Genomic DNA, 23,988 nt, shown 5'->3' with positions numbered 1-23,988 from the left:
TCCCACCTTCTTCTGTTGCATAGATAATTCGGGCTTTAGATACTTAATTGAGAAAGCTGTATAGAAAGCAGAGGATAGTTAACTTGCATGCTAAATTTCTGAGTGAGCAGAGATCATAGTTTGGCTAGCCTTGCTAGGAAAAGAATCTTTAGAAATGTGTTCGCTGGTTCTTCTTTTCCATATTAATTAAAGCATCAAGTTCTTTTGGTCATCTTATCATAGATTTTTTTTCTTTATGGAAAAATAATAAAAAATATTTAGCGTAGTATGAAGCTCCTTGCATCTCTTTCAGATTTATATCAGTTGGGTTCAGAAATCTAGGAGCAGGAAGCAAAATAATACAGCTAATCATTGCCTTAGATAGGTATTGTAACGGCTGGTTTTTTCTTTTGTCCAGGTTATGTGTAGGCTTTGATGTTGATTCTGATGCCCTGGAAGTATTTAACAGAAATGCTGAAGAGTTTGAACTCTCAAATATTGACATGGTTCAGTGCGATGTATGTTCTTTTCCCGAGGAAATGGCAAAAATGTTTGATACGGTTATTATGAACCCTCCCTTTGGAACCAAGCACAATAAAGGTGATTTCCCCCTCCCCTGGAATATCTGTGCAGCTTCACAAAGCTATCCTTGTTGCCAGGCTAGGCACCCTCGCTCCTAGCCATGAACATCCTTAGGGGACAGGGAGACTGGCTTTAATGTTTTTCTAGTCCATTGTTCCCCTTCAGAGATTTGGAGCACCTGAATTCATCCAACCAGTGCTTTTTTTGTAGCAGGAACTCATTTGCATATTAGGCCACACACCCCTGATGTAGCCAATCCTCCTGGAGCTTACAGTAGGCCCTGTATTAAGAGCCCTGTAAGCTCTTGGAAGATTGGCTACATCAGGGGGTGTGACCTAAATATGCAAAGGGAGTTCCTGTTACCAAAAAAAACCCTGCCAACCAAATGCATATCTAATATTGCTTCTTGACAATGTCATGGGGTTAAAACAATGTCAAACTGTGGGTTGTGATTGTGTTACAGCTGGGTTATGAGGCCAGGGAGGAGGAGGAATAGGGTGAGCTATAAGAGGGGGCTGGAGAAATTTATGGCAGGTTGAGGTTTGCTGCTGCATAATGTGTGAAAGGGCCACAAAATACAGCTTCTTGCCTAGTGATGCTATTTAATATTTGTGATCAAAGGGGACCTTCCCCCTCCTTTTTTCATTACTGGGATATCCAGTTGGCTCCAAACAAACAAAAAGTAAACTTGTTCCTTGTTAACTGATATGAGATTCCTGCATCTTCCTGAGAGCCAGTTTGGAGATTATTGAAAGCTTGTTTGGTGTAGTGGTTAAGTGTGCAGACACTAATCTAGGAGAACCTGGTTTGGTTCCCCATTCCTCCACTTGCAGCTGCTGATGTGGTCTTGAGTCAATCACAAGTTCTTTCAGAGCATAGTTCTCTCAAGTGAAGTTCTCTCAGAGCTCTCAACCACACCTGCATCACAGGGTGTTTGTTGTAGGGAAAGGAGATTGTAAACCTTTCTGAGCCTTCAAGTGAAGGTTGGGGTACAAATCCTATCTCCTCTTTTCTTCTCATCTTATACTGGGAAGGGGCAGAAACCCTTCATTGGAGCCAACTGAATATTCCAGTAGTGAAAAAGGGAGGGGGGTCCACTTTGCCCCCCCAAAAGGCTATACTGGGGATCTTGGTTTATAACAATTTTATTATCCTGTAATATTTTGCAATAATACTCATCTATTATTAGCTATACTGGGGATCTTGAGACCTGCATGGGTAAAAGCCAGATGGGCTGGGGGCTGGAGTAAGGTGAAGTTAAATAAAAAAGCTGTTTGGGTCCAACCCAGCATGAAGTTACCTCATAAGAGGGTTCTGAATGGGTCTCACTTTGGACAGTTTGAAAACCAGCGGCTTCCAAATTAAAGCAGTATTTCCTTTTCTTAGGCACGGACATGGCTTTCCTCAAGACAGCTCTGCGGATGGCAAGAACAGCCGTTTACTCCTTGCACAAAACATCAACCCGCCAAGTAAGTTTTGTTGATGCCTCTAAAAGAGAAAAGCCAACGAACTGAAGATCTTACTAACTTTCAAACATGATGTGGCCGAAATGAACCAAAAGCTAAGGATTATTGCATTTTGTTGCAGTGGGATTAACTCTGGGGTAAAACAAGCCAGGTGGAAGCTGGGTAGATTTAGGCACTCTCCCAGTTTGAAATTTGGCTTTTGTCAGGTGCCAATACTAAAAACCTCAAACTTCTTCCATTCTCAGCATATTCAGAAGAAAGCTGATGACTGGAAAGTGAAGATGGAAGTTTTAGCAGGTACAAAAACACCTTTCTTTTAATAGCCTGAAGGCACGTGATGTGATTTTTGTAGCTGAAGTTCTAGACCTACGGACTGCTCATGGGTAAACTTCCTGGAAGTTGCTCTGGAGTCCTTTGGAGAACAGCAGAATTTGTATGCATTTAAATGACATAGAACAGTGATTCTATGCTGGCTACCTTGGAAATACTTCAGTTTAACACTTGGCTACCCCATAGCAAATATTTCTCTTTATTCATCACTGAAGCCTTTTAAAGCTTGGAACTTAAAGCTGTTTTAAAACCCGCTTTTGCAGCAGCTACAGAGAAGTCTTAGCTCAATTATATATAAGCTAGGAGCAACCAGATTAAAATACCTGCTTTGTGGAAGCTGGTCTAGTTGAATTACCACTGTTCAGTTACAAATAAGGTGCAGATGGGAGTACTTAGTTCTCAACAGCACAAAGTGAGCAAAACTGACATTACTTGCATTTAGATCTTACAGTGGAGAAACCTAGTTTATACTCATGCTCAAGTGCTGTCTTCCATCTTGCATAACATCCAGATTGAAAACTTCCCGATTTTGGAACCCATAAATCTAATTGGAGTTGGTTGTGAACTGCACCATTTTTTTTCTTGCCTGCAAACCAGGATTCTAACTCTGATCTAGGTTCAAGTGTTCTTGGTAAGAAGGAAAGAGAATACGTCAACAGGCCCAGACTTTGTATTTAAACCAAACTGTTCCTGAACCAGGAAGTCTTCAGACTTGGCTCTGCACTCAGAGGGAGAGGAGCTGAGATATGAATGCCCCAGAGTAAGCCAGACTTATTCTTGAACCAACAGGTTGTGTGTGCTGTCTGAATAGAGCCATTTGGTTGTCCCCAACATTTTTTTCTGCTTGCAGATGGGAGGGCAATTCTTGCTGATTGCCCCTTTTTTCTTACAGACTTCTTGACATTCCGTGTTGCTCCCAAGGGTCCCCTAGTGCATCCCGTGCCACCATTCCCAACGCGCCCCCCCCCCCCTTGCATTTTGGGGATCGTGATGGGGAAAGGGAGAAAGATTGGTTCTATGAGCAGAGCATGTAGTCCTTTGGAACCCATCCCTTTCCTGATCCAAGCTGCTTTTCCTAATAGAAATTTGACCCTACAGAACAGAACTCGGGGTAGTCAAGCTGCCATTTTACTTCATGAGTTAACTAAAGCATACACAGAGAAGCAAATTGCCTATGCTGTTAATATGCACTAATTACAACACAAATTCTCATTTGTTTGTTAGAACTAAGATACGATCTACCAGCTTCATACAAATTCCACAAAAAGAAATCAGTAAGTACTGAAGCAGAGATATTAATTTGTATCTTAATGTGAGGTTTAAATGGCTTTCATGCAGTGTCAGCTGTATAAATGCTAGGAAAGGAAAGGTCCCCTGTGCAAGCACCAGTCGTTTCTGACTCCGGGGTGACGTTGCCTTCACAATGTTTTCACGGCAGACTTTTTACGGGTTGGTTGGTTTGCCATTGCCTTCCCCAGTCATCTACACTTTCCCCCCAGCAAGCTGGGTACTCATTTTACTTGGAAGGCTGAGTCAATCTCGAGCCGGCTACTTGAACCAGCTTTCGCTGGGACTGAACTCGCGTCGTGAGCAGAGCTTAGGACTGCAGTACTACAGCTTTAACACTCTGCGCCACGGGGCTCTGCTAAGCTATATGTTTATTTGATCCCCTGTGAGAACCTCTTGATCAAGGCTTTCTTGTAAATGTCCAAACGTAAAATTTCCTATGGAGAAGAAAGCAAAGCACCCTAGGTAATCTTCAGAGTTTCTAGTTCTAAGGCAGTGGTCTTCAAACTACTCAGCACTGGGCCCCACTTTTAAGTCAAGACTGCAGTGGAAGACCCATTTAAAATTTTAACCATGAATAATTATCTCATTTCCATCTTCTCTGATGCCAGTTGAAGACCACCACTGGAGTTGCTTCTGGACTTGAATCACTGATTCCAGAGTTTAAATACCCCCCCTCGACTCTTGAATTAAACCACTTGTGAGAACTATAGATGCAACACCCACCCCCACCGCTTGCTTCTTGTTCAAAGACTGGGGAAACTTGGGCCTGTACCTACGCAGGCACATCTAGGAATGGCTTATTTGGAAAAAATATCGGTATGAAGAGTTAATTAGGATGGTAGTCCCTTAGTGAGTTCTTTAGGTATCCCATGGTTCTGACCACCACTGCACTAGATTCTGCTATATGAATATTAGGCAAAAGCTTAGCTTTGAGAAGATTCTATGCACCTAGTAAATCAAAGCTTAACATCATTTTAAAAAATACAAACGAGGGACCCACGAGGACTTGCAGGGTGTACCTCACATTTCCCTGTATCCTTTCCTGTCTTAGAAGAAGAAGATGATATTGGATTTCTATCCCGCCCTCCACTCCGAAGAGTCTCAGAGCGGCTCACAATCTCCTTTACCTTCCTCCCCCACAACAGACGCCCTGTGAGGTGGGTGGGGCTGGAGAGGGCTCTCACAGCAGCTGCCTTTCAAGGACAACCTCTGCCAGAGCTATGGCTGACCCAAGGCCATCTCAGCAGGTGCAAGTGGAGGAGTGGGGAATCAAACCCGGTTCTCCCACATAAGAGTCCGCACACTTAACCACTACACCAAACTGGCTCTCTTATTCCCCTCTTTCTGACAGCTTAGCATTTCCTCTCTCCTTTCCACACACCAGCTGATCTAGTTGAACTACCACTGTTCAGTTACAAATAAGGTGCAGATGGGGAGTACTTAGTCCTCAACAGCACAAACTCAGCAAAACTGGCATTGATTGCATTTAGATCTTATTTACTTTATTTATACCCCATCTTTCCTCCCAACAGGGGGACCTATATTAGCTTACATTAGTCTCCTGTACTCCCATTATATCCTTACAATAACCCTGTGAGGTAGGTTAGGATGAGAGCTTGCCCAGGGTCACTCAGCAAGCTTTCATGGCAGACTAGAGATCTGAAACTGGATCTCTGAGAGCCAAGTTTGAAACATTGACCATTATATAACACTGACTTTTGAGCAGTGAATAATATCAAGCAGCTGGGCCTGAGGAGTCTTCCTTTAAAGCCCAAACAGATCTGGAATGGCCCCCCATCCTGTTGACAGAAACCAAGGATGACAATATTGTTATGATTGCTTAGCAACCCCCACAACGGGCACTGCAGAAGGCATTTGTTTCTTAAAGACGCTGCTTCTATTATTGGAAGTGGTTAACCCCACTCAATGTGTGTGTGTTTGGGTGGTTTTTTAAAAAAAATATTTCCAATTTGTTTGAAAACCTGGGGCTTTCTCAGGATTGGAGAACTGACTTAAGTATCCACATATGGGACCACAGTGAGAATCCCAATATACTGCTGATGTCTAATTTGAACATATGAAGCTGCCTTATGCTGAATCAGACCCTTGGTCCATCAAAGTCAGTATTGTCTACTCATACTGGCAGCAGCTCTCCAGGGTCTCAAGCTGAGGTTTTTCACACCTCTTTGCCTGTACCCTTTTTTGGAGATGCCAGGGATTGAACATGGGACCTTCTGCTTACCAAGCAGATGTTCTACCACTGAGCCACCGTCCCTCCCTATTTGTGAGGTGATTCTGTGCAGAGAAAGTCAGATGTTTCCTATAATTGTAGTACACTAAAGACAGGATACGCAGTTTGGCAGATGTTCTGCTTAAGTGAACATTCAAAACCTTGAAAGAATCAGGTTGCTTTATGGTTTTGTTAGTGATAAACCTCTTAACCCAATAACTCATTGCAGCCTGACACTTATGCTGCAGTTTATTTGATATATGCAACTTATACAACTTTTGTACACAGTTTACACAGCTGCGTAAGCCTTCCCCTTTAGTCTCTGACTGTATAACAATACTATAAATATAAAAAATTGCATGATAAACTACATATCCAGAAGGGGAGGGAGGGTTTCTATTGATTCAGTGTTTTTCTTTGCCCTTTGCAGGTGGACATCGAAGTAGATTTCATTAGATTCTCAAGTGAAAAGAAGACAAATGAAGGAATGACTTAACTTCTAAAAAGTAGAATAAAAATTCAATTTTTTAAAGTATTATTCCTGATCTTCAGCACCATTTTCTGTCTTTAGCTGCTTTGGGGCGGGTTCTTCTTGCTCTGTGTCTTCCAATGGCCTTTTCTTGGGACTTGCTGGTCCTGTAACAGTTGAGACCCATCAATGATTTGATCCATAGCAGTTCAATTTGCATTTAAGGTAATGAAAATGAAGCAAGCAATACTGAACCTTTAAAAATGGTTTTGCTAAAACTTGGCCAGAATGGATATGCTACCTGAATTCCCACATAACCTTTGTAATAATTTATTTCACTTAAAACCTATGTCACTTATTCACCCAAATAAGGCTCCCAAAAGTGTGAACAAACATTTCAACATTATCAGTAGATGGTTTTAGCTTCGTGCATGTTGGGCCCCACACGCTAAAAATCTGAAAAATACACATATCTCTGTGTCCCCCGCTAAGAGTCTTCTAAACACAGTAAGGTTTCCAGAATTTAATGTAGACAGAAGACAGTATCCAGGATGCATGAGGAAAGGGCAGGAGCATTTAAGACTCACATCTTTCATAACCCCAGTAGCATTACAGCATGGCTCCTTCCTGTGCTATCAGACAAGGAAAGCAGCCCTGGGTCATGGGGGATGATATTATGGTATAGTTCCTTCTTCTGCAGACTGGCTTGAACTGCAGCACTGCTTCATCCTACGTGATCCAGGACTTCTTGTGTTCATGGGGTAGTCTGAGAGACAGCTGCACAGCAGCATTTCCCCTGCCATGAGAATAAGACAGCTATGCCCAGTGAAGTCCTACAGAATCACCTGGATAGTTCTGGCTCAATGGTGAAGTCCTACAGAATCACCTGGATAGTTCTGGCTCAATGGTTCCTTTCTTCTCCAAAACACTCTTTAAAAAAAAACTTATTTGAAAGTATGGGTTATTCAGAGGTGGCAAACTCATTTGTTACGAGGACCAGATCTGACATAAATTTCACGTTGTCAGGCCAGGACATGTGCGTAATGCCTGGTACTGGAGATATAAAATTTATAAAGGTGGTTTCAGATGCCAAAAGCAGGCTTGACTGGATTAAGTGTGAAACGAAGAGGAGTAGTAAGTGTGAAGATACCAGCACTGATGAGACAGGAAACCTAGGTCTCCATTCTATCCAGGAGGATTCAGTCCAGGAGGATGCAAAGAATAAACAGATAAAAGTCAATCCCCCTGCCTGCCCTCTCTCTGAAGAAGTGTATGTGCACACGAAAGCTTATACCATGAATAAAACTTTGTTGGTCTTAAAAGTCCCACTGGACTCAAACTTTGTTCTCTCTCTCTCTTTCTCTCCCCCCTCCCTCATTTCAGTTAGGAGGAAGTGGGAGGAGACCTCAGCCAATGGAGGGAGAGCAGCTTGGCTTTGTCTCTCTCCCCACATAATTAAGGAAGATGGGCAAATGCAGCAGCGGCAGCCCCAAGGAAGGAAGCAGGAGAGAACTAGCTGCTCGTGGGCTAGATACTAGCCCTCGATGGGCCAGGTTCATCCCACAGGCTCTATGTTTGACACCCCTGGCTTAGATCATATGGAATACAGATTTTCTCATGGGGCATTGGAGGTAATTTTCTTGATTTCCCCCTCCTGCTGCTCGTTTGTCCCCCCCCCCCAAAAAAAAACCTGTGGGGGCCTGCAGTGAGAAGAGGAGTTGGAAGAAATCATCCTTCCTCTTCTACAAACAGAAGTAGGTACAGCATAAATGGAAAAGGAAGTTAGGAGTCAAACCTAAGAGTTCTAAAACTGTCTTTTCATAATTTGCCTATCAAGACTCTTGAGGCTTCAAGCTGATTTTAAGAGCGAGGTTTCTACCAGGCAAAGATTTTGTTAGGACCTCTGGACATAATTGCTTTCATTTTTATTCTGTCTTTCCTCAGGGAAGCATACAGAGGGATTCCTTCTCCTGCCATCTTCACCATAATCCTATGAAGGTTTAGGCAAAGAAACTGTGACTGGTCCAGGGTCACCCATTAAATGGAGTAAGTATTTAAACCAGATCATCTGGTCAAAGTCCAGTACTCTAGCTCCCATGTCTACAATTAATTCCTGCCACCCCAGTCATACAAATTTGTTGCTTAACCTCCATGTTTCCGTATTAGGAAACAGTGTTCAGATCTGGAGAATTCAAGCACCACTAACAGAAGGAACAGCAGGCAATTCTTGGAGAGAGCTCACCTGTCATGTTGTTGTCTTCACCCTCCTCTTCATCTTCACTCTCAAACTTTGTCTTCTTCCCAAGGAATTTCACTTTTTTGCCCTGGGCACCTCGGGCTCCTTTGCCACCTTTCCCTTTACAACCTGGCAGGATAGGTACACATTAGAACGCCTGTGTTTCAGTCCATGCCCTTCAGCATCCCTTAAACTAGGGTGCACCCAGTGGCTAAATGTATGGCTACATGAGTCATAACAGATCAGACACCACAGATAGAAGATCCATGTCCTAGCACAAAAGGGCTTCATCAGCGTCAACATTCAGCTGTCAAAATAATGAGAAACTGAACCTCAGCATGAACCAGCTTGAAGATCCCAGCCACCATCTCCCCACTAGAATACCCCTCTCTCTCACCTTCACAGCCTCAGCACAATGTTAAACCTTGCTGGCATCCCACCCTTTCCAGCACTGACATTCTCCTGCTTGCCCCTTCCATATGAAAGCTACTGCTTTTGACCTGAATAGGTGTATGGACTGCGATCCCTCTAGGTTTCCTTCTGTTGCCCACTGGACACACAGCTAAGATGCTGCCTTCTAGCAGTGCTATTCAGAGGACACTGATGTTCCTTGTAGCCATCATGGTTTGTAGCCGTTGATGGATCTTCGTGATGGCCTAACTGCGCACACACTCCCCCTCTTTAAAGCAGTCTATGGCTCACCTACTACTACGTCCAATGGCAGCAAATCCCGTTTAATTACTTGTTGAGTAAGAAGTGTTTCCTTTTGTCAGTTCTGAACCTATCGCCCATCAGGTTCATTGGGTGCCCACCCTCTAATGCAAATGGGCACAGCTGGAACTGCTACTGTGCCTATTCCTTGCCCCCCAATACCTTTTTGGCAGTATAAGATCTAGCTTCTATGTGAGAAAAGGTGGGTAGGCAGAGGAGGGGAAGTAGTCACCTCTTCCTTTCTTTTTGTTTAACAGTTCCTGCTGTCCTTCCATGATTTTCTTCAAGGCTTCTCTTGCTGCGTCTCCTTCCAGCACCTCCCATGTGATATCTCTGGCTCGCAGTTGCAGATTCCCATCATTTGCTTCTTGGGCTTTGCTTAGGGCTTCTTTTGCACTACTCTTGAATAGGATGATTCCCTGCACAAACAGAGAGGTCTGAATCTGCTAGAAGGTGCCTTAATTCATTTTCATCCTGTAATAGTTTTTGACACACACACACACACACCTAATTTTCTTCCCCAGTTAACTGTGGGCTCTCCTCAGCTTTGCAGTCTGAAGCAGTGGTTGGTGGTTAAGAACTGTGTCAAGAAGCCACACTGGAAGCAAAGACAACATAGGTCCGGTTCAACGAACAGTCTTCTTTCTGTCCATGATCCTTGTTTAATACAGCTGTTATTCTGGGGGCATGCCAGATAAGAGCCTGTGTTATTTTGACCATCTCTTTTCTATTCTGTGGCTCGATAGCAGGGCATCTGCTTGGCATACAGAAAGTGCTAGGCTTAAGCACCAGCATCAAAAGGACTGTGTAGACAGTCCTCCACCTGAGACCTGCCGCCAGTCTGAACAGACAATACTGACTTGGATGGACCAGCGATCTGATTCTGTGTAAGGCAGCTTCATGAGTTCAAATGAAGGGGTACTGCCTGAAGAAAACGGCACCTCATTCTTTCCCCTTTAGTACTAAAAAAGGGGGTTGACGGATTGTAATTAATATGGAAACAGCTAGCCATATATCAGATAAGGCCACATGGGCTGCCTGCTACCACCTAGCCCTCAAGAATTTGATGCTGGCTATAATCTGTAAAACACCATTTGTGTGGGGAATTTCTTCTAAAAAAGATTGCCATCAAGTCAAGCTGACTTCTGGCGACCCCTTGTGAGGCTTGAAGGACGTTCAGAGGTGGTTTGCCATTGCCTGCCTCTGCGTCACAACCCTTGACTTCCTTGAAGGTCTCCCATCCAAATACTAGCCAGGGCCAACCCTGCTTAAGTTTCTGAGATCTGACAAGATCAACTTTGCTTGGGCTATCCAGGTCAGGGTGTGTGGGATTTTAAAGAGGTTTAACTTTCCAATAAAATTTACCTCAGACTGAGTTCTAAATTCTGTGAGAACAAGGCAGAATTCATAGTTACATATTCCTTCATGAATATGTTACATATTCCTTGGTAACCTCCAGGCTGATCTTCAGCAATACCCCCTATGTGGGGTTGCCTTTAAAAAATTCTCAGACTACAATTAGGAGGAGTCAGGAGGCTGCCCCATCAAACAAACCACTGTGATCCTATTATTTCTGTACTCTGATACAGAGGACAAGCTTGTAGAAGGATGTTGGTAGGGCAGCTCTTTTCCTGTTGTCCCTTTCCCCAAGCAACCTTCTGTGTGTCCCATACAATGCTCTCTCTGAAAGGCAGAAAAGCCTTGCAAACAAAATACACAACAATGAATGCCTGCAGCTGGGTTAAAACACACACACACACACCATTGCCGCCTGCTTTTCTGCTGGATCCAAGCCACTGCCACTTAATTCCTGCATTTGATTTAAAGTTCTTGTTTTGACTTGCAAAGCTCTATCAATACAATCCCATACAGAGAGACTCCATCTAAGACCACTGGAATCCATGAGCTTGGCCTGGAGTCCCTCTGCATAAGCTTGCCCTTCAAATTACTTAGGGCCAGGATCCATAAGAGCCCTCTTCTTTCACTCAGGGGGGCAGACATGTTGATTTCCCATACAACAGCTGGATTTGAGTTCAGTAGCACTTCAGAAACCAACAAGATTTTCAGGGCAAGAGCTTTCTAGAGTCAAAAGCTCCCTTGTTTGATGCTACTGGACTTGGTTCTAGCTCTTCTGTACCATATACATACAGAGAGACTGGGAAAGCAGCTGTTCCATGTCCAAAGAAGGCACAAGCCTTCTTGGTGGATGTACTGGGATGTTGGAACTCCCCTTCCCTGAGATCCATATGCAACCCCTGGTCTCTTCTCAGTAGACAAGGAAAGGGCATCTCCTTTCAGCAGGCTTTTAGCTTCAGCAAAACCTGATGGTGGGAAATTATGTCCTTGTTGACCAACATTTGTCATTACAGAGACAAAGATTAGTTTATGTGCTTCCATATACTGTTTTGTTCTGCCGATAGCTCTGATCCAGGGGTGTCGAACTCATTTGTTGTGAGGGCCGGATCTGACATAAATGAGACTTTGTTGGACGGGGCCACGTGTGTCATAAAATGTAATGCCAGTAGCGGAGATAATAGAGGCTTTGGTCTGTAGCTCCTGCGCAATTGAGCAAGCCTGGCAAAGCAAGCTGTGATGCAGAAGGAAGCAAGTGAGAGAGAAGGAAGCAGATGACAGTGAGTTGGTCAGGGGCCTGATAGGAGCCCTCGGCTCTAATTGGTTTTACAATGATGGTTCAGACTAACTGCTCTCTGAGCCCATAGCTTTCTGTGGGTTTAGTCTGGAATAACTCTGCAAACATTGCAGTGGTGAGCATGCAATTGGCACAAAAACCAGGAGGACATTTCTGTAGGTTCTATGTCTTGTGACTTGCTAGGGGAATTTGTCTGTGGATTGTCAAGATGTCTGTTATGACAGCAGTGAATACCTCCACAAAGTTCAAGACAAAGAAAGCATACATGTGTCTAAGCAGAAACACTGCCTTATTTGCTTAACCCAACATAATGTTCAGATATTTCAAGTAGCCCGTCTCTGACCTCTTTTGCACCTCTGACAAAGTCTATCCATTTAATTTCACCGTGGTCTGAGAAAACCGCATGGAGATCTTCCCGGGAAGTCTGATCTTCGAGGTCTCCAGAGAATTTCAGCAAACATCCCTGCTTCTCCTCCAGGGATTTCTTTTATAATTTTTGTTTAAGAGCAAAAAAAAGAAAGAAGATAACTCCTGTTAGGACAAGAAATTTATATCCTTGAAGATTACTGTGGTGAAATTCAGTTTCTCACTCTTCTGACAATAAGAGGGAATATACATAGCTAAGACTACTTGGGGAAAAAGTACAAAGTTAATGTAAGGCTCTGATTGCTGGATGAGGACTGTAAGCCCGAAGTTCAACCCCCACCACCCTCCACCATGAAGCTCAGAGTGTACTGGAGCCCCACACTCCCAGCCTAACCAACTTCACAGAGTTACTGTGAGATAAAAGGGAGTGGAGCCATGTAGGCTGCTGATTTCCTTGGAGGATGGAGCGACATATAAGTTGTATAGGTAGACAGTGGGGATAACAGCTGTAACCCTTTCATCAGCTCACCAGTTCCTGGTTGCTAAATGCAACCCTTCAGTGCTATTAATGGCTATCTTTCTGGAAACCTGCCTGGCCTTATTCACAGTAGATTATCTCATTGTTTAAAGGGCTAGGTCATGTGCTTCTAACCAGCGTGTGCCTTAAAATAGGTTCAGTGCCACAGATGACATCTCTTCATAAATACACAGTGGATCTAGTACAAAAGCCAGAAATCTGATCACAAGGATGGTTTCAGAATTCCATAATGAGCACACCGATGTTTCTTTTAAACTTAAAAGCCTTCCTTTACACAGTCAGCTCCAGGATTAGCGGTTTCCTCAGTTGCACAGGCTGTTAAGTAGCAGTTATCATTCACCACCACACCATATGAGAACAGGACCACTTTGTGCAATGATGCACAGACTGTATTTTAAACAATGGGGAGGGGGGAGAGCTTCAACCTGATCTGGCACACTGTGTTGCATTTACTTTTAGCCACTAGGGTACATTCACTCAAGGCATTTGTATTTGGATGTATAAGACTTTTGCCTGGTGACTTCCGTCTTTGTTAGAACAGCCTTTTATGTCATACAGACCGAGAGCGCAAAAATCAGAACCATTTTCTATAGAACTTCAAACACAGGATCCTAATCAGCAGCAGGTAAAAAACTCTTATGAACTAAAAGGTAAAGGTAGTCCCCTGTGCAAGCACCAGTCATTTCCAACTCTGGGGTGACATGGCATCATGACATTTTCACAGCAGACTTTTTACGGGGTGGTTTGCTATTGCCTTCCCCAGTCATCTACACTTTCCCCCCTGCAAGCTGGGTACTCATTTTACTGACCTCGGAAGGATGGAAGGCTGAGTGAATCTTGAGCCGGCTACCTGAACCCAGCTTCTGCAGGGATTGAACTCCGGTCGTGAGCAGAGAGCTTGGACTGCAGTACTGCAGCTTTACCACTTTGCACCATGGGGCTCTTTCCTCTTATGGATTAGATATCCAATTTAAGGGGGGAGGGCACAGGCTAAGGCTCTCGTCAGTCTCAAAAGGACAGTGGAAACCCACCCAGCACTGTGATTCAACTCTTCCTCACAATTCTGCTTCATAGCACTCTAGCTGCTTAGGAGCACTTTGATCTATATATTCTAGGGCTAAGCCATGGCATAGATTCCTATTCCTAGCACAAATCTAAATGGCCTACTTCTTAACACCAGCACAGACCTTCAGATCACTAACAATTGTAATGGGTCAACATTTCTTAGTCCTGTCCCCTGCCAGCCTGAAGTGCTACTCTGGGGGAAAACCCAGGAACAATATGAGGACTAAGTTGGAAGCCTGAATTTAAAAGAGGGGAATATAGTTGGAAATCATCCACTTCCATTGATGGAATTTTTCCACTTGATCCAAACCATAATGTATGAGGGGAAAATTATGCCATTTGAACATTCAAAGCTTTCTGCATTTGTGCTGTCAAATCCCACACTATGTAGATTTTTAATTCTCATGGAACACACGCAAGAAAAATGTACAAGGTGTGTTATAGTAGCACATGCTACAAAGATGAACTGCAGTCGTACACTAGTATGCAATTCCAGTTTCCTTTTAAAGAAGCTCTGACCAAGGCCTGAACAAAAAAACCAGAAATACTGCAGTAATGGCTCCAGTTAATCAAGTCAAGGACTAGGTAGGTACCATTTCAGCATCTTCCGCTTGCTTCTGTTTTTCTTCCTTTTCCCTGTTCCAAAGAGATTGCAAAAGTCAGTCAAGCAGCATTCTGGCAGATTCACAACCAAACAGTGATACTCTTTCAACATCTAAAATCACAGCTTACTGCTTGGCCTTTGCTTTTGCTTCCAATCTGTTCTGTTTTCGCTCCTCATTCTTCTTTGCAAAGTAATCCTCCCTAAACAAAATACAATCAAATCAGAATCCAATTTGGGACCTACTATTTATATATACAGCAATTATTTTAGATAGCCTATTTTGGAGTAACCCAAGTCACAACTAATCTCCAGCTTTATTTCTGCTAGACAAGAGTCATCATCTAGTGCAAACAGGCAGACTCTTGTTAAAACTGACCATCTAGATCCCTTAATACATGAGAGAGCAATTACCAGCAGAGAGACCAAGAAGAAGAAGATAGAAAGCAGAAAGAATGTGGCACTTGTTATCATGGCGGCAAAAAGAATAGCCTAATGCAGGGGTCCCGAACCCCGGGGACCAGTACCGGGCCACTGTTTGAAATGGGCCATGCAGCCTTGCCGCCTCCCCCCCCGCCCGGTGGCTTGCTGCTGTGGTGGCAGTTTTCCTGCCCATCAGCTGATCAACAGGGGGGGGGGTTGGCCTGGGAGGCGCTTCACAGCCCCTTCCCCGGCCTTAAAATGGTGAAAACGAGGGGAGGAGGAGATGAGGATGTGCAGCGGGCAGTGCTGAAGGAGGGAGGAGAAAATGGAGGAGAAGGCGGCGAGACTGTGCAGGGGGCAGCAAAGGAGGGAGGAGGAAGAGGTGAGGCTGTGCGAGGGAGGAGGAAGAGGTGAGGCTGTGCGAGGGGTGAAGGAGGAGGCTGCATGGTGGAGTGAAGGAGGGAGGAGGAAATGATGCAGGGGGTGGGGGAGGCTGAATTGGGTGCCCCCATCCTGCCGGCCCTGGGGCTGTGGTCGGCAGGTGGGCCCTGGGCCAAAAGGTTAGGGACCAGTGGCCTAATGGCACAGTTCCTACGACAGACACACAAGCAAGTATATTACAGCCTGCCGGAGAGCACACTGTCGGAGTTCAAGGAGCTTTCTTGGGGAAGGGCGCAGGAGGAACTAAGATGGAGACAAGATGGTATAGCCTGAGCAATTAAGTAGAAACTTCTGAATGGAGCCGGGGAAGCAAGATTCACAGTCCCCACTCTGTCACAAAGCTGACTGGACAATCTTGGACCCTTCTCTACCTTTCAACCTGGGTTGTTGTAAAGAAATAAAACTAAAGAATTAACTGTATCAAAAGAGGGGGAAAGGGGTGGGAGGACACCAGGTACAGAATGGTAATATTGGACCCTTCTCTATCTTTCAACCTGGGTTGTTGTAAAGAAATGAAACTAAAGAACTGTATCCCCCCGCCAAAAAAAAGCGACACCAGAGTAATCGCATAGCTCAGAAGTGCACAGCATGTTTGAAGAATAATTTAAAAACTAGTAGAGTCCATCTAAACACTTCTACACAGGTAACCTCCCTCAGTCAGGAGTCTCAAGTCGACCCAAGTTCATATCAAAGCACTAAGCACATGTTAAGTCACACTTACTTGAAGAGCACAATTAGTTCTGTATCGTTGTACTTTTGGCCTGGAATCTCCACAAACTGCTTTGCAAATTCGACACTTTCAAAGATCACAAATATTGAACCCTGATTGAATCAAAGATATTAAGTCAGATCAGCGGAATATTCTCATTGACAGTTCATAGCTGGCAGACTGCTGTGTAAAATAAGTTACCTTAAAGGTTTTCTGAAATGTTCTTCTCATCTGAATGTTTTCTACTTTGCCTTTATTATCTAGCCATTCCTTGATATCGTCAAGAGTTGCATCTAGCGGAAAGCCTTTCTGCAAAATGAGTTTTGAGGAAGTCAGAAGAGTTTTCAAACACAACTGCACCCCTTCTCCCCCACAAAACCTTTCAAGAAGGCAACTTTCTAATTCAGGAACAATTAGATAATTTTATACCTCGTGTAGTCCTACTGTAGCCAACAACATAACTAGCCTGTAAAACTATTTCAAACAGATAGACATATATGCTTTTCTATATGCCAACAGTTAATGTGCACAATAATGTATCCGTTGCAGTGTGACATTCTCAGAACCTCTGGTTTCAAGTCTGGAGACACTAGAGGAAGCATAACAGGAAGAGAACACAGTTCCTTCTGCCTCCTTGTGGCCAGCAACAGGGGCATAAGGTATGCAAAAGTGGCAAAAAAAACCCCAAACCCAAGCAAACCTGCATGTTTTCAAGCTGGATAACAAAGTATAAAACCTCAATTTTTTTAGTCTTCTGTGGCAACACTTGAGACAACTATGGGCCAGTTATCAGGATGTGTTTCAGGGAATCATGGGCTTTCTCGGGAACGTAACGTGCTTCTTCCTTGAAATACAACTCGCCCATAATCACTAGACTTCTTACATGATGCACTGGGCCAGTCTAAGGTGTCCCAGAGGAAGAGCACAGCCCAATGAGGATGACTGAAAGCATGAACTAAAACAATCCATAGAATCCTTTGCAAAACACTGGGTTCCTGAGCACAAAAGGGATCTGTGAAGATAGCAAGTCTGAAACAAACTGAATATGAGATCATTTGCTCTTACAATATACACAGATCTGCTTTTAATCGCGTTCTTATATTGTTCAGTGACTTCCGGAAGAGGTTTGCTTGGAGATCTTCGAATTTTAGTGTTGTCTTCGCTGACTTCCATAAGACCTGTCTTTGATTTTCTTAATGCTCCTACAATTGTATCAAAGTCTTTTGTCAGCCGATTTAACCTATGAAAGGTTGCAAGGTAGACAAAGTTTAGGTTGATGTTAAGTTGAGGGTTTTTAAAATAAAATTAACAGGTTTTTTTAATGCAATATGAAAACACAACGAACGCAACAGCTGCTCTCTTAAAACTGCCTCTACAGACCCGGTCACACATTCAACTTAGTCCTTTTTCCCCTCGATGTGCAAAAATAAATCATAGGCACAAATATGTCTTTTGAGATCAGGCATTATAAATACAACACAATGGGTCATATGTTATATTTGAGCAACTTTATTAATAGACACTGTTAGCAATTAACATAGCTTTCTGTCTGATGCAAACACAATGTCAGGCCCATAACAACCGGCTTTTGCTTCTGCAAAGTTCAGCTTACTTTTCTTCAAGTTGCTTAACATTTCAAAATGTGAACACAGCCACCTATACAAAACCCAACACTTTTATAACTGATCATTTAGTACAGGGGGGGTCAAACTGCAGCATGGGAGCCACACGTGGCTCTTTCACACATATTGTGTGGCTCTGGAAGTCCCCATTGCCCTGTCAGCCAGCTTGGAGAAGGCATTTCTATCTTTAAATCATTTCTCCAAGCTAGCCAGCTGGCGGCTTGGAAAATGCATTTAAAATTGCTTTCTTTCCACCTCTCCTCTCCCATCTATTTGTCTTCCTTCCAGTTCTCAAACATCTGACATTCATGTCTTGCAGCTCTCAAACATCTGCCGTTTATTATATGTGGCTCTTATATTAAGCAAGTCTGGCCACCCCAGCTTTAGTAGATTTATATCTTGTAGTGCAAGAAATGGGGGGCGGGAGTTGATGATGGGAACCATGATTAATGGTTTTAGAACTGTGTGCTCCTGAGTAGAATACAATGTCTGTTCACTTCATAGAGATATATTTTAATTGCTACAGCACACAGTGACAAACCTGGCCATCTGATTTAGAGCTGTTACTTAAAAATCATGAAAAGGGGACCAATTTAAGTTTGCAGAAATGTAAAGCAAGCAATATGTATGTACCGCAGAACTGAACTTTTAATGTTGTAAGCTGCCCTGAGCCCACTTGCAGGATAGGCGGGGTATAAATAAAAAAAAAATTAAACTTGTTCATTCTTCTCTCCCATGAGATTATGACCCCCACAATTCACATAAAATTTACCTGTTAAATTTGATTATTATTTCTAAAGGTATCCAGCCTTCGTCTAGCTTGATGTTCTCCTGTAGGAACTTGTCTCGCGGTAAGTTGTGATCGCCAAAGTAGTACTGCAAACACCAGAGGGAATAATACACATATTGACACCAAGCACAAAGACCACTGCTGTGTTGATCAAGTAGCTTGTTCCTTGTCAGACAGCTAATAACCATTCTTGGATTTCTATCTGCATTTACTCACACAGGAGACTCATCCAGCATTATAAATTCTGCACAGTGGGCTTCTCTTAATTATAATGAAAAATGATTAAAACACTGAAACTTGGTATTGTAGGCAGTCTCCAAGGGAGAGTATGACATCATCCCAAGAGTTCAGCGTCGAAGTCCAGTTGAAAATAAAGCCTAATCTAGTAAACAAAGTGACAGTTCTCTTCCCACTGTTTCTGTTTAATTGGTACAAGAAATGTACATGGGTACCTGCTAAGCACATGTTGCATGTAAGTACTCAAAAGGTACCTGTTATCAAATTTCTAAAGTCTGGGTTGCATCTAAACCACCCCACTGAACAGATCTTTCCCAGCCTCCCCCTTCCTGCTGCAGCCTTCTGGACTCCCCACAAGATGCTGCTCCTTGGGGTGGGGTGGGCTTGCAGAGGAGAAGTGGAATGGCCCTAAGTACCGGTACCGGTCCCTGGCCTGTTAGCAACCGGGCCATGAGTTGTATAATTATTTCATTATATATTACAATGTAGTAGTAATAATAATAATAAGAAAATGACATTGGATTTATATCCTTGCCTCCACTCCGAATCTCAAAGCAGCTCATAATCTCTTTTACCTTTCTCCCCCAAAACAGACACCCTGCATGGTGAGTGGGGCTGTGAGAGCTCTCCTAGAAGCTGCCCTTTCAAGGACAGCTCTGTAAGAGCTATGGCTGGCCCAAGGCCATTCCAGCAGCTGCAAGTGGAGGAGTGGGGAATCAAACCCGGTTCTCCCTGATAAGAATCCGTCCACTTAATCACCGCACCAAACTAATAGAAATAAAGTGCACAACTGTATCATCCAGAAGCCATCCCCCTGGTCCGTGGAAAAACTGTCTCCCACAAAACCGGTCCCTGGTGTCAAAAAGGTTGGGGACTGCTGTTCTACAACCATGAAACTTAAAACTTGTGAGAAAAGAAGTCATACCTCAATCTGTTGACAGACCTTTCTTTCCAAATCAGACATATTTTCACTGTCTCCATTTTCGGCCATTTTCACTACCTATAATCAGAAGGTTGGAGGTTTAAGTTGTTCAAGCAGATACAAATACCTCTGCCGAACTAAGGAACATTTTTAGAAGCATGATCACCATCGTACGCCGTGTATCATTTCAATACCCCATCCGCAAACCGTCTTTTAAACACAGGGCCAGGAGAGTACCAATTCCTCATGACATTTTCCTGCATTCTGTATTTACCCAAAAGCAAGGTGACCCTAAATGAAAGACAATCCCACCCCCAAAAAAGTTGTACATTAAAAAAAGTTCTACTGGACATAACTAACTTATATTAAACTATAAGACAATACCCCCCTTTATGGCACCTCTGGGGAAAAAAAATCTAAGTCTTGAATTAAAGTAAATACTGTCAAGTGTCCATTTTCCACTGTGATCACACACGTGGACGCCAATGCAACAGATCCTCAAGATTGTTATAAATTAGCATGGACATTTAGTGAGCAGCTTTTGCTACAGCTTTGCTCATTTTCACAATCCACTATATTTCAGCATGGTGGCAGAAAGTCCTGTCAAATCACAACTGATTTATGGCAACTCTGTAGGATTTACAAGGCAAGAGACAAGCACAGGTGGCTTGCCATTGCCTGCTTCTGTGTAGTGACCTGAACTTCCTTGACGGTCCTCCATCCAAACACTAACCAGGGCCAACCCTGCTGAGATCAGGCTAGCCTGGGCCACCCAGGTAAAGGCTCATTTCAGCATAGGCTATCTAAAGTACTAGCAACAAGCTAACCCTAGGACTCTACCATGCCACTTGATGCAAGGAGGTTGTCATTAATTCCATTTCATCAATACAACTCATTTCTCAAAAGGTAGCCCACCAGAGCTTATCATGACAAATGCAGCAGTTTTGGTACACCACAACCTTGACTAAGCTGGCTTACCCAGAAGTAAATTCTGCTGAGTTCAATGGAAACTCATTTTGGATAAAAATTTTAATAACTCTGCTATCTATATACTGAAGTTGGTCCCAAGATTGCTGTGAAAGCATGCTGGAGTAGTCATATTTCCCAGTCACATGTCTCTAAGTCAGGGGTGGCTCAGGAGCCACATGTGGCTCTTTCACTCTCAAAGCCCCTACACCTCATTGGCTTGCTTGGAGAATGCATTTAAAGTTAAAGTTGCTTTCTTTTCACCTCCCTCTCCCTCCCCATCGATTTTCCTTCCTTCCTGTCTTGCAACTCTCAAACATCTAACATTCGTATCTTGTGGCTCTCAAACATCTGTCATTCATTCTATGTGGCTCTTACATTAAGCAAATTTGGCTGCCCCTGCTCTAAGCCATATTGCTTCAAGTTTTAGGCAGCTTTACAGTGAGGCAGTACAGTCTGTGCTTCCCCTTAAACATTCAGATTTCAGAGGCCACGAAGGTCTGATATCTTTCATGCCATTTAAGCAGCTCTCTAGTCTCTCACGGGAAGAGTTCAAAACACTTCATATGGTTTCGTACAGATAAAGGTTTTGCAAGCAGCTGTGGATAGTGGACATTGAAGCAGTACACGTTTGACTGTCAGAGGAAGGGTACTAGGTTGGAAGAACCTTTCCCACTTAATAGGTATGTATATGCATGGAACACAGATCCAATCTCTAGCCAAAGCAGAACAGCTTCCTTAAAATACTTTTCCTGAGATGTATTTGGCCATCAACTTACTGGCTTGGTTTCAAGGAGACTGTCAGTGTTCTGGCATTCCCACAGCACCCTGAACACATGAAGCTGCCTTATTTAAGGTCTGACCACTGGTCAGTTCTCCAGGTTCTTAGGCAGTAGTCCCACATATCACCTACTGATCTTTTTAATTGAAAACACCAAGGATTGAACCTGGGATTTTTACATGCCAAGCAAGTACTCTACCATAGAGCCATTTCAGTGTGGACTTGAAGGCTCAAACCAACAGATGGGATCCTTGAAGATCAGATGCAAAGTGAGGATGCTATGCTGTCAGAATGGCCAGCCAGTTCACTGTCTCCAATCTGTATCGCACGGCATTCATTTGTGTTCACACCTACTTTAGGTCTCAAGTGCTACTGCCCAAACACAAGTTTACCAGCTCACTCAGAACTAGGCCTTAGATTCCAGCGTCTCCTAAAGGAATCATTTATAAACATCATCATCGCTTTCAAAAAGTCACATGATTTTCCTCAAGAAGTGCCTCAGTCTAGAACCAGACATTAGTTAAGCTTCCCCTCTGGTGAGATGGGCTTGCAGATAGAACAGAATGAGGTGGTGGACACACCGTACTGCTTCAAACTGTAGGCAAAAATCCCATTAAAAAATCTTTTCTCTACACAAAAATGATCCTGCAAGTAGAAAGTTAGCTCACCAGGGAAAGGGCCCCCCAGGATGCTAGTTTTCAGAATGCCAGGGTCTTACTTTTAATACAGACATGCCTTTTTAAAAAGTTCCCCTCCAGTGCTGCTTGAAATCACAATATCTTATCAATGAAGACTACCATCTCTTCACAAACTTCTGTGATACAACAAATTCAATGGCAGAAGATCTGTGCTGCTGGGGCAGAGATGCAAGCTCCCTGTTGGAATATACCTTGAAATTTTGGGGATGGAACCTGAGGAGGACAGGGTTTAGAGAGGGACCTCAATGGGGTACAATGTCATAGAGCCCACTTTCCAAAGTGGCCATGTTCTCCAGGTGAACTGATCTCTATTGCCTGGAGATCAGGTGTAAATTACACCATGTAATCCTGGGAGGTCTCCAGCCACCACCTGGAGGCTGGCAACCCTATCATCTGAAGCATGCCTGCAATACACAGGTTAACCAAATCCGCACCACAGCAGCACAAAGCAGGAGCTACCCAGAGAAATCCTGGATGGCCACAAAGCTACCATCCCTTTCCTTCAGCGGGGCTGAGCAGAAAATAGGGTTGCCAAGTCCAATTCAAGAAATATCTGGGGACTTTGGGGGTGGAGCCAGGAGCAAGGTTGCGACAAGCATAATTAAACTCCAAAGGGAGTTCTGGCCATCACATTTAAAGGGACCACACACCTTTTAAATGCCTTCCCTCTATTGGGAATAATGAAGGATAGGGGCACCTTCTTTTGGGGCTCATAGAATTGGACCCCTCGGTCCAATTTTTTTTAAATCTTGGAGGGTATTTTGGGGAGAGGCACAGGAAGCTATGCTGAAAATTTGGTGCTTCTACCTAAAAAAAACAGGGGCCCCCAGAGAACCGCAGATCAATTCTCCATTATACCCTATGGGAACTGCTCTCCGAAGCGAATAATGAAGCGCGCCCAGCAGAATTTAATTTCTTCCCCTTCTCCCCTGGCAGAATCTACCTTCATTTTCGGAGCCATTTGCTACTTCACAGATCCCTTCAAAAATCTGCTCTGCTCCCTTTCCCTCACCCATTTCCGCCAGCAGGAGAAAAAAAAGGGCAAGCCAAGACAAACAGCCTTAAGAGTTCTGCATCATGTTTTCCCTACACTTTACCCCGGATATGCTCGGTTCCCCGCTAACACGTGGGAGCGCTGGGAAGAGGAGAGGTGATGCCTTCCCTGCTGCAGTCGAAAGCCTCTCGCCCATCTCATGCCTCCTTCCACCAGCCCCAGCAGCATTTTGCCCACCCGCTCAACTTCAGGCCCTTCCAGCCAAACACCGAGCTCGCTTCCCTGGAGCTGTTCTTTCGGGGGGGGGGGGGTTCTGCCTACTGCGGACATAGGCCCGTTAGTGCGCCTGGGCCTTCCGAGCGCAGCCCCAGACGGTGCCAGCCCTCCCAGCTATACCGCAACACGCGTGCAATTCACTGGAGCCTGAGGGAGGCACGCCTGCCCCTTCGGAGCAAGCCCCACCGCCTCCATTTCCCAAGGAAACCTACACGTGGGGTAGGTGTACCCTGCAAAGGGAAGGGGTTAGCACACACAAAAAGGGCGCGAGAGGAGTGGCGCATTCCCAGCACCTGGATTCCGCGCGCGCTCAACCCGGTGCACTCCCCAATCCACCTTCCACGCGTTCTTAAGAAATAAATACCACGCCGCCGGCACTCACCAGCAGACCCCTGCGGCTCTTTAGAGGCCGACCTCCGCTTACTGAGCAGCCCAGCAGCCTGTGCGGCAAAAGCAGCGCCTCTTTCCCGGCCTGGCCCGGCCCATGAGGGGCTGAGCTTTGTCGTCGTCGCCGCCTCCTCCTGCTCCTTCTCAGCCTCTCGCCTTGGAGGGGGTGGGCTCCTTTCTCGCTTTGAAGCAAGGCTGGTCAACGAGGGGAGGGCAGGATTCTTTCGCT

The 23,988-nt window shown here is 44.3% G+C and overlaps 2 protein-coding genes across 6 annotated transcripts in view; one reads left to right on the top strand and one right to left on the bottom strand.

The window, feature by feature from the left end:
• Nucleotides 1–6,415, top strand: part of METTL5 (methyltransferase 5, N6-adenosine) — a 10,743-nt gene extending 4,328 nt beyond the window's left edge. For all 4 annotated transcript variants that reach the window (XM_060257439.1, XM_060257437.1, XM_060257438.1 and 1 more), the window contains exons 4-8: nt 398–579; nt 1,948–2,030; nt 2,273–2,324; nt 3,582–3,631; nt 6,308–6,415. In XM_060257439.1, the coding sequence (XP_060113422.1) occupies nt 398–579; nt 1,948–2,030; nt 2,273–2,324; nt 3,582–3,631; nt 6,308–6,373 (433 nt within the window). In that variant the 3' untranslated portion in view covers nt 6,374–6,415. The remainder of the gene's footprint in view (nt 1–397; nt 580–1,947; nt 2,031–2,272; nt 2,325–3,581; nt 3,632–6,307) is intronic.
• On the bottom strand, nt 6,109–23,988 carry SSB (small RNA binding exonuclease protection factor La). 2 transcript variants are annotated; one of them, XM_060257434.1, is made up of 12 exons: nt 23,755–23,988; nt 19,661–19,735; nt 18,481–18,584; nt 17,152–17,326; nt 16,288–16,395; nt 16,099–16,199; nt 14,645–14,716; nt 14,506–14,548; nt 12,287–12,427; nt 9,526–9,712; nt 8,589–8,711; nt 6,109–6,513 (listed from the first exon to the last, which is right to left on the bottom strand). In XM_060257434.1, the coding sequence occupies exons 2-12, from the start codon at nt 19,724–19,726 to the stop codon at nt 6,413–6,415; spliced, it is 1,221 nt and encodes a 406-aa protein (XP_060113417.1). In that variant the 5' UTR covers nt 19,727–19,735; nt 23,755–23,988; the 3' UTR covers nt 6,109–6,412. The 2 variants fall into 2 exon arrangements, with proteins under 2 accessions (XP_060113417.1, XP_060113418.1); XM_060257435.1 differs by having other exon boundaries at nt 23,666–23,760.

The sequence above is a fragment of the Heteronotia binoei genome, chromosome 16 (assembly GCF_032191835.1).
Source record: "Heteronotia binoei isolate CCM8104 ecotype False Entrance Well chromosome 16, APGP_CSIRO_Hbin_v1, whole genome shotgun sequence".
Taxonomy (NCBI): Eukaryota; Metazoa; Chordata; class Lepidosauria; order Squamata; family Gekkonidae; genus Heteronotia; species Heteronotia binoei.
Note: the sequence above shows the minus strand (reverse complement) of the source record. Positions and strands in the feature narration are given on the sequence as shown.